The following is a 15968-nucleotide window of genomic DNA, read 5'->3' as shown; positions in this document are numbered from 1 at the left end:
ATTAGAAAATTATTTCGAGAATTGAAGTGAAAATAAGATAATTTGAAAGTCCGGAATTTTGAAAATTATTCAAAAAAATAATTTGTGGAAACGTGTGAGCATAAATGATCAAAAAGGAATATGGGCATGTTTGGGATTGCATGGCAAATGTGGCCATGCATGAGTGGGGCCCGGGGTGCTAGGTGGAGGTGGTAGAAAGCAAGGGGTTGGACACTGGTAGTGCTGAGGCCCATGTAGCTGACCATCATGTATAATGGTTGAAGTTGGGAAAGACCAGCTGGTGGATATTGATTACTACTCAAAAAATGCTATTTGATAGCTTTTAATTAATACTTTTAAACACTTTTGAGTAGTAGTTAGTGCCTTTTAACCCAATTAGCATGTTAAGGCCCCTTTCAATTAATTCTAATCAAATTGTGTAAGTTTTGGTGTTTTTGTTAGTATTTTGATCACCAAAGCATTATGAGATTGAGGAGAGTTACATGGAATCCTTGGCAAGCAATGGGAAGCTTAGAGGCATGAAGAATCAAAGCTTTGAAGCATCTTTTGCCATAAGCAAAGTGGAAATGCAAAGGGGAAGCAAAGAGAAATCAGTCATGGGGCATTCTTGATGACAGTCACTGCAGCTACTTTTGGAGCACTTCCTGATGTCCAAATTATGTATACAATATGTCATTTGAAAGCTTAGGAAGTCAACAATCCAATGCTTCAAACCGTGTGCAATTTGGATTTGAAATGAGGAAGTTACAGCCTTCGGAAGACAACTGCTCCAAGCTGAAGGAAGGCTTCAGAAAAGTGCTGCGGAATCAGTCTTTTGTTGCGAAATGGTTTCGCAGCCTTTTTGCACAGTGCCATGGATTTCCCCTGAAGCTTCACGCCGCGATGGAAGCCAAACACCATAAGATGGAAGTCCACTTTGCAAAGGTATTGAATCAGCAAGATGCTATGAAGAAATTTCGCAGCTCTTCTTGTGCACCTGCGAAATTTCGCAGACCTCACTTTTCACCTGCGAAGTGGTCCTTAGTGCTTCCCGATATTTGTAACCGACACTTGGAGATATTTTTCATTAGATTTTTGTTGCCTAAATGCCCAAATTCTCCTTGTAAGTCACCAATGATAGGATTCCTTAGTTTTTAAGTTAGGAATTTGGTTAAAATATCCATGTAATAGTTGATTATGTAATTTTGGTTTAAAGGGAGCCCGAGGAGCCTGTTCTGAGGGTGTTAGAGTGATGACCCTTTTGTAAAGTTTCAAAGAAAGAAATACAAAGAGCTTTAGCTCTTTTCTACCTTACCTTCTCTCTTTGATTGTGTTTTTACTTATTTTACTAAGTTATGCACTCTCTGAGGAGCTTTCCCCAGAGAATGAGTAGTTAAACCTTTTAGTTCCTTGGAGTTAAGGTTGCCGGGAAAGGTTCCAAGTGCATCAATCAGAAGCTTTGTGGTTTCAGCTATTAATGAAGAGTAAGTGTGTCCCGTGAATGGTTTCTAATGTTTTTAGTTAACTTAAAACACCTTGGAGTCACCTGGGCCAACACTTGGTAAGGCAAGTGATCTCTAACCATAGAGATGCACTAGTTTACCCCTTGCGACCCTCTAGTAGGTGACTTGAAGGTAGGATTTTCTAGAATAGCCAACACTTGGTAAGCTTTTGGACTCTTAGGAGACATCCATTAGTTACCTCTTGCGAGCTTTTGACGGGTAATCCAAGGTTAAAGATCACCTTGAATGGTAAAGGCTAGTGAGAGGCTCAAACCATTGCAAGTTGCATCAGTGAGAGAATTAAAGCTGAAATCCAATTGAGGGATGCATTTATGCAGCACCTATTAGAGAATTGACTTTATGTTAATTCTCTAATGTGAGGAATTGAACCAAGTGACCGGAGCTATGCTTTTGCATGAAGAACCTCCCCTGTATACCTGAATCTCCAAGGAATGCTTTTCTTCTTAAGTTATTTTCATCACTTGCTGTGTAGTTAATCTAAGTTCAAACCTTTTTCAACCAAAGTTTGTGTTTTATTCCTTAAGCTAATTTTGAAATGAAACAGCACCAATTCACTTTGAATTGGTATCATTTTCAACTTGAGTACCCTTCCCAGTGGAACGATCCTAGAGCTACTATGCTATAGTAGCTTTGTATTTGCTACCCTAGTTCATGGTGTTATAGGTTATAAATATTGTTGATTACTCTCGCCATCAAGGAGCACCAGCTGGACACGAACCAGCTGAGACACCAATTAGGCATGAATCAGATATGGGTCACAAGATACATATCCATATCCAAGAGGATGCATGAGTGATCCACTAAGTCTTGGACATGCAGTCAGGTAGTGGATATGAGTCATATCTTGCTATCACTGAGCACAAATTACAGATCACTTACAACATCAACAATCCAAACATGAATGGAATCAAAGTGCTCTCTTGATACAAACCACCAATCAAATTAACGCCACCCATAATGAAATGAAGTACGTAGGATAGGATATTGCATGTTGAAATGAAAACAATTGATAAATGAAACCTTAAAGCAAAATAATGCAAGACACCAAACTAACAAAATAAGAAACACATACCAAACTTAAACTCAAGGAGACAACGAATGAAATGCTTGAATTCATCTAAACCTTTTGTGGGCAGTAAAGCCTCATTCGAAGTTTCCAGCTATCGGGTGAGGAATAGTTTTGCCTAGATAATATTGAAAAAGCTTGAATGCATCAGTTTTCCATTGGATTATAGGTAACACTGTCGAGAGACCACCACCTCCGGTTCCCTCCATGAAAATCAACCTTCACACTCCTGCATATTTAGGAGAGTTCCTCGCTAGCAAAACTGCGCCAACTAACTCATGAATTCCTCCTCATTCATCTTGCTCATCTGAATTCTTTTTTTTTCTCTCTCTAGAAATCTTGTTCTCCAAGCTTATGTTTTTTATTTATTTATTTATTTTATTTTTATTTTTTTTATCTGGTATCTCCTCTATTGAAAAACCTTCCCCCCTCCGGAACTAAAAATCTCTATCCCACTTCCTTTGTTTTTCTCTCCGAAAATCACTTTTTTTTTTCATTCCATTTCCTCTCAGTTTTCTGCAACTCTCCTTCTAAAAAAAATGTCATTCGTTCCCTTTTCAGTCCAGTTTTCACCCACTTTCTACTCACCCTATTGCTCCTTGCTCAGAGATGTTTCCATCCTAACCACCACCATGGCAAGGTGGGGGTGTCCTTGGCCATGCGTCCATGCATGCAACTCTTAGCACTTGAAGAAGTCATCTCCCCCCACTCCTCCAAGATGCCACCAGCTCTCCCAGGGTGATATGAAAATAGTGCTCCAAAAATAAAATAAAAAACTAGACCAAAATGAGGGTATACAAATATGTCATTCTTCGATAGAGATCACAAGTGTAATGAATGGATCTTAGATATGTGAGAGATGAATGGAATGAAGTGAACTATACCAAAGAATAGAAAAGATTTCAAATTTTGGTCTAAACACATAACGGGATAAGCTCAAGATCAAGGGCACATACTAGAAAGGTGAGACTCTAACCAAAGATGTGGATGATGTGATGAGTGTATATGCAATGAATAACATTAGACCATGATAAAATGAACAGTATAAAGATGACTGAGACAATGAGTGATCGACACACAGAAAAAGGACTCAAAGAAAGGATAAGGTGTGGCTCAAGGTCGAATAGACTCAACTAGGTAGGCGCGACTTGAAGCCGAACAAGACTCAACTCAACTGACAAGATGAATGACCGATCGATATAGGTGCGATCCCAGAAACTCAAACTGAATTCAAACTGACAAGATAAATGACCGATCGATATAGGTGTGGTCCCAAAAACTCAAACTGAACTGATAGGAAGATGACCGATTGATATAGATGCAGCCTCAAAACTCAAGCAGAACTGTCAAGATAGGATGAATGATCGATTGATATAGGTGTTGTCCCAAAAACTCAAACTGAACTGAACTGATAAGAAGATGACCAATTGATATAGATGCAACCTCAAAACTCAAATTGAACTAACATGAAGATGACAAATCGATATAGGTGCAGTCCCAACTCGAACTAAACACAAACTGATAAGAAGATGGCTATTGATATAGGTGCGACCCCGAACTCTAACTGAACTAGGGAGATGAATGACCGATCGATATAGGTGTGGTCCCAACTCAAACTGAACACAAAATGATAGAAGATGATCGATTGATATAGGTGCGGCCTCAAAAATGCAAACTCAAACTGACAAGACGACGACCGATCGATATAGGTGTAGTCTCAACTCGAACTGAACACAAACTTATAGGAAGATGACGATTGATATTGGTATGACCCAAAAAACACAAACTCAAACTAACAAGACGATGACCGATCGATATAAGTGCGACACTAACTCGAAAACTCAAACTCAAACTGACAAGATGAATGACCGATCAATATAGGTGCAGTCTCAACTCAAACTGAACACAAACTGATAGGAAGATGACCGATTAATATAGGCGCGACCCTGAAACTCTAACTGAACTGACAAGAAAAATGACTGATTGATATAGGTGCAGTCTTGAAAATGCAAACTCAAATTGACAAGATGATGACCGATCGATATAGGTATGGTCCCAACTCAAACTGAACACAAACTGATAGGGAGATGACCGATTGATATAGGTATGACCCTGAAACTCTAACTGAACTGATAAAAAAATGACCGATTGATATAGGTGTGGTCTTGAAACTTAAACTGACACGAAACTGACATGAAGATGACCAATCGATATAGGTACGATCCCAACTTGAAAACTCAAACTAACAAGATGAATGACTGATCAATATAGGTATGGTCCCAACTCAAACTGAACACAAAATGATAGGAAGATGACCGGTTGATAAAGGTGTGACCCTGAAACTCTAACTGAACTGACAAAAAAATGACCGATTGATATAGGTGCGGTCCTGAAACTTAAATTGACACGAAACTGACATGAAGATGACCAATCGATATAGGTGCGGTCCCAACTTGAAAACTCAAACTGACAAGATGAATGACTTATTAATATAGGTGCGGTCCTAACTCAAACTAAACACAAACTGATAGGAAGATGACCGATTGATATAGGTGCGACCCTAAAACTCTAACTGGATTGACAAGAAAAATGATCGATCGATATAGGTGTGGTCTTGAAACTCAAACCGTCACGGAACCGACATGAAGATGACTGATCGATATAGGTGCGGTCCCAACTTGAAAACTCAAACTCAAACTGATAGGAAGATGGTTGATTGATATAAGTGTGGTCCTGAAACTCAAGCTGACACGGAGCTGACATGAAGAATGATCGATCAATATAGGTACGACCCTAAAAACTCAAACTGAACTGACATGACAATGACCAATCAATATAGGTACGGTCCCAACTCAAACTGATAGGAAAATGGTCGATCGATATAGGTGCGACCCCAAAAATGCAAACTCAAACTAACAAGACGATGAACAATCAATATAGGTGTGGTCTCAAAAACTCAATTTGACATGGAAAATGACATGAAGATGACCAACCGATATAGGTACGGCCCTGAAAACTCAAACTGAACTGACATGATGGTGATATGATCAAGTGGCCCAAAGCCAAAGGATAACTAGGATAAAGATGCAAGCAAACTCGATAAGAGGGAATATGCCCCAGTATGCAACGGTGAGCAAACAGATATACAAAATGCCTCAAAACTACTGTGCTCTGAAATATGCTCATCCATCATGTAATGAATATGTCCAACCTCAAATGGGAATGCCAAACATGACCATGTATCGGGATACCATACTGACAAACAAAAACAGACTGGTAGACAAAAATACAGATGACTAATACACAGAATCCAAAATGCAAGCAAGTTAAAAATCAACTTGTCAACTGTTAAAATGAAAGCATCGTCATCAATAAATTAACAAACTGTCAAACCCTACCATCATGGAGTTTTGGAAATTAAATTTGAAAGAAATTTGAATTTTGAAAATTATTTGAGAATTGGAATTTTGGAAATTAAATTTGAAAGAAATTGGAATTTTGAAAATTAAATTTAGGAATTGGAGTTTTAGAAATCAAATTTTGAAAATGGCATTTTAAAAATTAAATTTGGAATTTGGAATTTTAGAAAATTTATTTGAAGATGGTATTTTAAAAATTAAATTTGAAAATTTGAATTTTTGAAAAATTTATTTGAAGATGGCATTTTAAAAATTAAATTTGGAAATTATAATTTTTGGAAAATTTATTTGAAGATGACATTTTAAAAATTAAATTTGGAATTTTGGAATTTTGGAAAATTTTGAGAATGGTAGTTTTGGAAAATTATTTGAAAAAAGGAATTTCGGAAAATTAAATTTAAAAATTGGAATTTTGGAAAATTATTTCAAGAATGAAATTTCGAAAAATTTAAAAATTGGAACATTGGAAAATTATTTCGAGAATTGAAGTGAAAATAAGATTATTTAAAAGTCCGGAATTTTGAAAATCATTCAAAAAAATAATTTGTGAAAATGTGTGATCATAAAGGATCAAAAAGGAATATGAGCATGTTTGGGATTGCATAGCAAAGGTGGCCATGCATGAGTGGGGCCCAGAGTGATATTCTCTCCGAATATCACTTCTTTTTTCCATTCCCTCTCCTCTCAATTTTCTACAACTGCCCTTCTAAAAAAAACGTCATTCGTTCCCTTTTTAGTCCAGTTTTCACCCACTTTTCTGCTCACCCCACTACTCTTTTGCTCCTTGCTCATATATGTCTCCATCCCTAACCACCACCATGGCAAGGTGGGGGTGTCATTGGCCATGCGTCCATGCATGCGACTCTTAGCACTTGAAGAAGTCGGCCTTCCCACTCCTCCAAGATGCCACCAACTCTCCCGAGGTGATATGAAAATAGTGCTCCAAAACTAACAAAAAAAACTAGACCAAAATGAGGATCTATAGTAAGATTATGAGATTAGAGATCGTAAATTTATAATCCATTAATTATTAAGAATTATGTATATAAATTTACCCGATAATTACTACTCTATTAGATTACATCCCAATACCCATCTCTAACCTCACATCCATGATGCAATATTACTATGCTTATTTAGTTAATTTCTCAACAACTTGAGAGGATGTGATTTTCTTTTGTAAACCCAAAAAGAAAAACAAAATCCAACATCTTTAAGAGTTTCAAGTATCATAAAATGTATTGACTTTTTAGACTATATATGCATCAAGAAGAAATTGAAATTTTATGGCAAATTTATAGGGTTACAACCTAATAGATTGGACTATTACTAAATTTTCAATTTTCTAAAATGAGTTTATCAAAATATTGCGAATTATGGCATATTGGCCTTGGAAAGCTTGAGTGTGGGATAAGTGCGCTTGAGCACCTCTTGTTTAATACTTGAGTGTTCTCAATCAATATTTGAGTATTCTAAGCATTTAAGCCCTTAATTAGAGCATTTAAGCACTAGATCCCAAATTCAACTTTTAATTAGGTTAAAAAACCTTTAGTTTTTTAATCTTCTAAAGTCCATTTTATAGCTCTTGCATGCATGTGTATATGAGAGAGGCAATAATATATATATATATATAACTTTGTTTCACTTATTATTTTGGTCATATTCTTTGTACGTAACCCTATTGTTTGTACCTTCATAAAACAATTTAGATTTTTTGGTACACTTTTAATCATGAAAATTAGAAATTTGATTGATACCAATTTAGTACCTTAGCATAACAAATTCTCTGGATGATTTTGGAAGAAAAAAGAAATAAAATGACATACATGCTCTTGCAAAATATTGGTTATATTCAATATACCGTGCTTGGAATGTAAAAGTAGGGGTGTATCTTGCGTGGGTTGGCCCGAATTAATCCAAACCCACCTCAAAGTTTAAACGGGTTTAGACAATCATTTTTAATACTTAGATTGAGTTTGTGTTAGATTTTTTCAATTTGAACTCAATTTGAATTAAGTTTTGATTAAGGTTTAGACAATCCGAACTTGATTTAATGTTTTTATAATATTTATAATACATATTATCTTACATAATAATATTCATTTTCTTTTTATATATTTTTTAAAAAATATCACAACATATATTTTTCATTGTTTATAAAATATATAAACGAAACTTTATTTTTTGTTGTTATCTTGAAAATTTTTTCCTATTTACCATTTAAATTTCATATAAATATATAGAATTTTTTTTTAAAACATATCATGAATAAATTTTGAATTATGCAATTCGATTAACTCGAATCAAACTTGAATAACTTGAACTCAACTTAGGTTTAGAAAAATGAAATTAGTTGAATTTAAATTGAGTACCTTGAGATAGAGATCGGGTTGGATTGAACATAGATTAATTGCTTCTTAATTCAGGTTGGACTTGGATAAGCCATCAACTCGATTAACCCATCCAAATTACACCCCTATGTAAAAGCAAGAAAACTCCTTCCCAAGAGGCTAATATAAAATATCATCAATTGATTCTTAGTGAATATATGAGAAACTTGAATTGAAAATGAACAAAATGACATTCAATACCTAATATTTTCATGCAAGAGTGGAAGGATGTACACAAGTAAATGGTGTTACCAAACCGTTGTGGATTTGTCACGATTTCTTGGGCGCCTACATCAACATACATACACACACACACACATATATATATATTTACGATACATTTTAATTTCAAGTAGATTTCGTATATTGAAAATGTGAGTTACAGTAAAAAAAAAAAAAATGAATTTGTATTTTGGAAAGAGAAGTTTAATGTAAAAAGTATTAAACAACTGTGTTTAAATTTTTTTTTTTTTTTTTTTAAATCCATAGCATGGAATGATTCCATCGAGAATATCAAAATTTACAAATTTATAACATTTGCTGACATTTTTGCAGTTAATGACAATATAATAATTGTATTTAAAAATATGAAATATTTTTAATTGTTGTAAAATAATGACAAATATAATGCAAATCAAAGTAATAGAGATAAAATATATCTTACTTTGATATATAATATGGAAGAAAGAATCAAAGAAGAGAATTGAGAAAGTGAAAAAAAGAAAGAGAGAGAGAGAATGAGAGGAAGAACTTTTCTTTCTTTCTCCCGGGATGCTCTTACATGGGGTGTAAGAAGCCTTTTATAGGCTTCATAATAGGGAGAATTATGTTTTGGAGGTAGATGGACCCCCAAATTAACAAAAGGTCCATCTAACTCTTCAAATTGAGCCCAAGACCCAATGAAAGTATGAAAATTGAGTTGAAGGATATCATCCTTCAGTATTTCCAAAAATGTCCTTTGTTGATTTTGAGAAAAAAAAATTAATATTCTTGAAAAATACTTTTATTTAATTTAAAATTTTAAAAAAATACTTTTATGTAATTTAATATTTTTTAAATACTTTTATTTAGTTTAATATTTTTTAAAAATAAATTTATTTAATTTAATATTTTTTAAAAATAAATTTATTTAATTTAATATTTTAAAAAAAATTAATTTAATATTTTTTTAAATACTTTAATTTAATTTAATATTTTTGAAAAAAAAATTATTTAACTTAATTTTATAAAATATTTTATATGTATTCTTAAAGGGTATATTTGTCCGTTACTATTTCATATCTTTCAACTCAATTTGAAAAGTTATATGGACCTTTTGTTAATTTGGGGCCCATCTACCCCCAAAAGATAATTCTCCCTTCATAATATGAACTCCCATTACTCAGCTTTAAAGATGAGTAAATGGAGTTCATAATAACCATCAATGTGGTCATTCACTATCATTCATTTACAACATTAATACAATAATCCTACTAAATATTATTTATCATTTTTTGTTGTACATGTAGTAGCATTTTTTATTTTTTAAACTAGGGTATTAAGAAAAAGTGTCCTTTTAATTTTAAAAATAGAAAATAATAGTAATTTTTATAAAAAAATTTATAGACTTATATTAAAAATTAATGATTTTTGAAAATTGATAATAAAAATAATTAAGGCATTAAAATTGTTTATTATGGTGTGTTTAAAAATACATTTTATATAAAAGTTTTTAATTTTTATATATAAATTTATATTTTTTAAAACAAAAAATAAAAATTTATATTTTTAAAAATAAAAAATATATCCAAATACAACATTTTTATTTTTATTGATGATCGAGAAACTTTCCATGATCAAGCTCTTCATAAGAATCTAAATCTCGATACATTTTGTAACAATCAATATCACATAAATTCAGTATAAGAGGCGCGTACTATTTGACCCTACGTTTAGAGTGCTTTTTTTAAAAAATAAATAAATGATTGGAAATATAAGACTACAACGAAATGGGCGAACCTCTGGAAGAAAAAGGAAAGAAGTGAAAATAAAAGCAGCAGAATTTGCAGATCTAAACCTCTGAAAAATCTGGAATTGGAATTGAAGATCTATGGCGTTGAAGTTTTTGAACAAGAAGGGATGGCACACGGGGAGTCTTCGGAACATAGAGAACGTGTGGAAGGCTGAGCAGAAGCATGACGCTGAGCAGAAGAAATTGGAAGAGCTCCGCAAACAGATTCTGGAGGAGAGGGAGCGCTCAGAATATCGGCTCCTCCAGGAACAAGCTGGCCTCGTTCCGTATGTTACTCTCGCTGTTTTTTGCCATACTTTCTTCATATTAGGGTTAGGGTTTCTGATACAATATCTCGGCTTTGCAGAATTTTTTAATTGGATTATAATTTTCTGATGTTAGAGTTAGGGTTAGGGGGTAGGTTTACAATAATTCTGGTTTGAAGGATTTATTAAATGGATAATAATTTGCTGATTTTATGGTTATGGTTAGGGTTAGGGTTCACAATATTTTGGATTGGAAGGATCTATGGAATTAACCCATTTTTTTCATTATAAATGGTTGGTTTTAAGCTTCGGGTTAGGCCTATAGTTAGGGTTTATAATATCTCTGGTTTAACGAATTTATGAAAGTTTGGGTTTGACTAATTAATTCTTTATGAAATGGATTACGATTTGTCGATTTTATGGCTATGGTTAAGGTTAGGGTTTGCAGCATTCCAGTAGGATCTATGAAAATGTTCCATTTTGTCATTACATTATTCTTCTTTTTTTTTTTTAATATAATTTGTTGATTTTAAGCTTAGGGTTAAATTTATGAAATCAATCTAGTTTCTTGTTTCGTTTTGCATATTAGGATTTATGATGTTTAAGTGTTTTGAATCATTTATGAAATTAATTCTTTTTTAACTACTTTATTTTTCAGCAAGCAAGAGAGATTGGAATTTCTTTATGATTCTGGATTAGCAGTAGGAAAGGGCAGCTCTGATGGATTCAAAGCACTGGAAGCCCTGCCCAGCAACGATGTAGCCTCCTCTTCTTCTGCCAAGGTAATTTGAAGTTCGGTTATTTGCCAGTGCTTTAGCCTTTTGATTGATGAATAAAAGGCACATGATTTAATTCAAGAGCTGTTTTTTGAATTTTGAATTTGTGGTATGTCTTAGCAGCAGCAACCATCCGTGCCAGGAGCTTTATTTGAGGAGAAACCTCAATCTGCCAATGATACATGGAGGAAACTTCATTCTGATCCTTTGCTTATGATTCGACAGCGAGAACAAGAAGCCCTGGCACACATTAAGAACAATCCAGTTCAGATGGCCATGATCCGCAAATCTGTAAGTTTATCCCATTTATAAGCTAAATATTAGTGGCAGGAGTTGTGATGGTATGGTAATTGTTTTTTCACAAGTAATTATCTTTTATGAACAAAAATTTTATTGAAGAGTGCATACTAGTGTAAATAAGTACAAGTTTGAGTGGGCGTTTGGTAAAACTTAATGTTTGTTACTTAATGACTTAAGTTGACTTTAAGTGAAATTTTTCTTAAGTTGTTAAATTAAAACCTATTAATTATTTTTTACTTTAAGTGTTTAAGTTATTTGATCAAATTAACTTAAAATTTATTTTAAGTTATCAAATTCACATTTACCCTCATTAGTTGTAATTGATATTTATCATCATTAATTTTAACTAATATATATTTTTATTGATCTTAAGCAATAAATTTGTTTATTAAATATCTATATTTAAAGTATTGTAGATATATAAGATAACCTTAAAATATTTATTATAAAAAATGACTCAAAAATGTGGAGTCATGGTTGTTAAATATACTCTCGTTACATATGGGTAAATGAAACAAAAAAGATTTAAGATTAATAATTAGTTAATTATTTTGACTTGATACGTAAAGTCATTTTTAATTTCAAGTTGTGATATTAAGCTGTTTTACCAAACATGTTTAATCTACTTAATAATTGAAATTAAGTTATTAAGTCACTTTAAGTCATTAAGTAAATCACCAAACACCCTCTGAATGTCCATAGATTTCTTAGAATATTTTTATTTCCCTAGAGTGAAAATAGCAAGCTATTAAAAATGACTAAACAACCTTGAACTTGTCTGTTTAGACAGATTTGTGGGGCCAACATGCCTAATGACACCAGGGATGAAAAATAGGAGATTATGAATCAAGTTAAAAACTGAGATTGCGTGATTAGGTTGGAAGCCACATGACATCTCCCCCAAAAAAATTCTATGGAACATTGATATATGACGAAGATATGAGTTCTATTGAAAGAAATCAACAAAATTATGTTATCTATGGCATTTTGTTTAACTACATTGTACACCAAAATTCTTTACAATGATTCTGCACCAAAGCTTTTGCTGATCATGCTGCTGTCCTTGTTGATTTTTTGGTAGGTGGAAGAGAAAAAGCCCAAGGAGAAGAAACACGATAGAAAAGAGGAAAAGAAACTTCATCACAAGAGTTCAAAGCATCACACGCATTCTTCATCGAGACACCAATCTGAAAATGTCACTCCTGAAGAAGAAAGAAGAAAGGCTGGTAGCCATAAGAGGTCAAATTATGAGGAAAAAGCACCAACAGATACAGAAGATGAATCAGGTGAAAGGGGAAGATTAAAAAGGAAGAAACACCACAAGGAACTGAATCACAAGGAGAGGTCAAATTATGATAAAACACAGCAAGATTTGGACGATGAATCAGGTCACAGGGAGAGACCAAGAGACAAGAGACACCACAAGGACCTGAAGCACAACGAGAGGTCAAATAATGATAAAACGCAGCAAGATTTGGACGATGAATCAGGTGACAGGGAGAGACCAAGAGACAAGAGACACCACAAGGACCTAAAGCACAAGGAGAGGTCAAATTATGATAAAACACAGCAAGATTCGGATGATGAATCAGGTGACAGGGAGAGACCAGGAGACAAGAGACAGCACCAGGACCTGAAGCACAAGGAGAGGTCAAATTATGATAAAACACAGCAAGATTGGGACGATGGATCAGGTGACAGGGAGAGGCCAAGAGACAAGAGACACCACAAGGACCTAAAGCACAAGGAGAGGTCAAATTATGATAAAACACAGCAAGATTTGGATGATGAATCAGGTGACAGGGAGAGACCAAGAGACAAGAGACGGCACCAGGACCTGAAGCACAAGGAGAGGTCAAATTATGATCAAACACAGCAAGATTGGGACGATGAATCAGGTGACAGGGAGAGACCAAGAGACAAGAGACAGCACCAGGACCTGAAGCACAAGGAGAGGTCAAATTATGATAAAACACAGCAAGACTTGGACAATGAATCAGGTGACAGGGAGAGACCAAGAGACAAGAGACAGCACCAGGACCTGAAGCACAAGGAGAGGTCAAATTATGATAAAACACAGCAAGATTTGGACGATGAATCAGGTGACAGGGAGAAACCAAGAGACAAGAGACACCACAAGGACCTGAAATACAAAGAGCAAACATCCAGTGGCCTGTCTGACCTGAAATCTGGAGAAAATGACAATCTGGAAAGAATCAAGAATAGGGAGAAGTCGAAGCATGATAAATATTCTTCAGGAGAAAGGAAAAATAATGTTGCTTCTAGGGAGGAGACAGGGAGCAAAAATTTTTCTCAAGCAAGTCATTCTGATTCTCCTGCCAATCGCCATGAATCACACTATAGGCGCCGAAACACTGCTCCAAAACTTTCTGAAGAAGAGAGAGCTGCGAGGTTGCGAGAGATGCAAATGGATGTTGAGCTGCATGAAGAGCAGAGACGGAAACGCCTGAGGAAGGCTGAGGAAAATGATGCACAAGAGGCTACTCAAGCAGGTATATCCCGGGGAAGGAATTTCTTAGATGCTACTCACAAGAGTGTGTATGGTGCTGAGAAGGGAGGAAGCTCGACAATAGAGGAAAGTGTTCGTCGCCGCACACATTATTTGCAGGGCAGGTCAGAAGTGGGAGAAGGCAATGCATTCCGGCGGTGAAGCCTTTGCTCTGTGTGCTCATTCATTGCAGCCTCTTCTCCTTGGAATGTATGGCTTTTCATGCACCAACTTGACATCCAGCTGCATTGGATTGTAATGACAAGCTGCTCCCTGTTGAGCTGAATTTAGTCCTGTAACTTATTTTCTTCGCAGGCCCTGGGTTGAGTAAATGGATCTGGGTTACTTCTGGAGGCACTGAGGCAGTCCCTGATTGGGTTGTAAACTTCTCCCCAGATAATTCTACCGTAGCATTTATATCATTCTCTTTTCCATAGTTATAGCCTGAAGGATAAGTGGGAATTCTTCCTTTTTCCCCCTTCGGATCATTTTGGTATATGATAAAAAAAAGTCTATGGATTCAAAGTACAGGGAGATTGGAGGTCATACTTGTACTGGCGTTGAATAATCTGTGATTGGTATTAGAAACCGTCCTCCAATGTGATTCATGTTAACTCATTAAGCTTGGAATGAGTGGTGTATGTATGGTTTAATGTGGTTTATTGATGGTGGAATCAAACAATTGAGGCCACTCTTACCATGATTTTATTGCATTGAAAGGCTCTTATTGGCTCAGTCTTGCAGCATCATCTTCCCCAGATAAACAGTTTTGTTGATCTTCTTTTATTTACTTTACGCGAATATAAAACCATGAAGGGAAAATATCATGTTCTTTTATTTATTTCATGTAGATGGTTGTCAATTATTAAGATTATTTTGAGAAGTTTTTAGAGATTTAGGTGATGAAGATAATTGAAACAATCTATTCATGTATAAATTTATTTTTATGAACATATTTGTTTGAAAATAATTTATAAAAGTTGACGTGGATTTTGTTAGTATTATTTTAATTCAAATACAGGGAAATATAATTATTCAAATGAAAGGACTTGGATGATGCATTTTGTTAGTATTTATATATTATTATTACTAAAATAATTTTCTAATTTAAATAAATCAGAAAAACATCAACCATTGAGAAGAAAAAAATAATTTTATCATATATTAATACCTTAATATATTTTCTATAAGACAGTCATTTTTTATGCCCGTATTTATATATATATTTTTTATATCCTACTCATAATTAAAAAAAAAAAAAAAAAACGTGCATATTTACCCACATGAGTAATGAGTTTGAGGGAGGGTAGAAGCAGACAAACAAGGCAAAGTTGGAGAGAGTGGCAATATGAGAGGAAGGAATTCTAGGAGACTGGCAAAGTTGGTTCAAACTTCAAAGTAGTAAATCTCATGTTAATTATTCAATATTAATGTCAAAGTTTTTTAAGATGACATGTGCCCACTCCCATAAAGCCATTGAAAATAACCCCAAACTAATCTCGAGGAAAATGCTATGATACCGAATTCAAACTGTTCAATGTGCAGTGAGGTTTAAACCATTAAATGAGGTACAAACAAATAAGACTAGAAATAAATAAGAAGACTTAAAAATATGTAAATGATATCATTTGAATGCTGATGTTTTACCCGTATCATAACTAGACTTAATCTTAAAAATAAATTAAATTAATCAAAGTCTCCTCACACGTAACATCGGCTTCACTATCAAGAAATAGAACAGAGAAACCCA

At 34.3% G+C, this 15968-nt stretch overlaps 1 protein-coding gene across 3 annotated transcripts; it reads left to right on the top strand.

Annotated features, from left to right (window-relative positions):
• Window positions 1–10361: 10361 nt before the first annotated feature.
• LOC117912853 (pre-mRNA-splicing factor CWC25 homolog) lies at window positions 10362–14953 on the top strand. 3 transcript variants are annotated; one of them, XM_034827607.1, is made up of 4 exons: window positions 10362–10654; window positions 11292–11415; window positions 11536–11700; window positions 12791–14953. In XM_034827607.1, the coding sequence occupies exons 1-4, from the start codon at window positions 10467–10469 to the stop codon at window positions 14378–14380; spliced, it is 2067 nt and encodes a 688-aa protein (XP_034683498.1). In that variant the 5' UTR covers window positions 10362–10466; the 3' UTR covers window positions 14381–14953. The 3 variants fall into 3 exon arrangements, with proteins under 3 accessions (XP_034683498.1, XP_034683496.1, XP_034683497.1); XM_034827605.1 differs by having other exon boundaries at window positions 11530–11700; XM_034827606.1 differs by having other exon boundaries at window positions 10363–10654; window positions 11533–11700.
• The last annotated feature ends 1015 nt before the right edge of the window (window positions 14954–15968 follow it).

This window comes from Vitis riparia, chromosome 4 (genome assembly GCF_004353265.1).
Source record: "Vitis riparia cultivar Riparia Gloire de Montpellier isolate 1030 chromosome 4, EGFV_Vit.rip_1.0, whole genome shotgun sequence".
In the NCBI taxonomy this organism is placed as follows: domain Eukaryota; kingdom Viridiplantae; phylum Streptophyta; class Magnoliopsida; order Vitales; family Vitaceae; genus Vitis; species Vitis riparia.
Note: the sequence above shows the minus strand (reverse complement) of the source record. Positions and strands in the feature narration are given on the sequence as shown.

Bases quoted from the DNA above. Each gene is read 5' to 3' on its own strand.
- LOC117912853 (XM_034827605.1), top strand. From the start codon at position 10,467: ATGGCGTTGAAGTTTTTGAACAAGAAGGGATGGCACACGGGGAGTCTT. The intron at 10,655-11,291 runs GTATGTTACTCT...TTTATTTTTCAG, and splicing joins GAACAAGCTGGCCTCGTTCC to CAAGCAAGAGAGATTGGAAT. The intron at 11,416-11,529 runs GTAATTTGAAGT...GGTATGTCTTAG, and splicing joins CCTCCTCTTCTTCTGCCAAG to CAGCAGCAACCATCCGTGCC.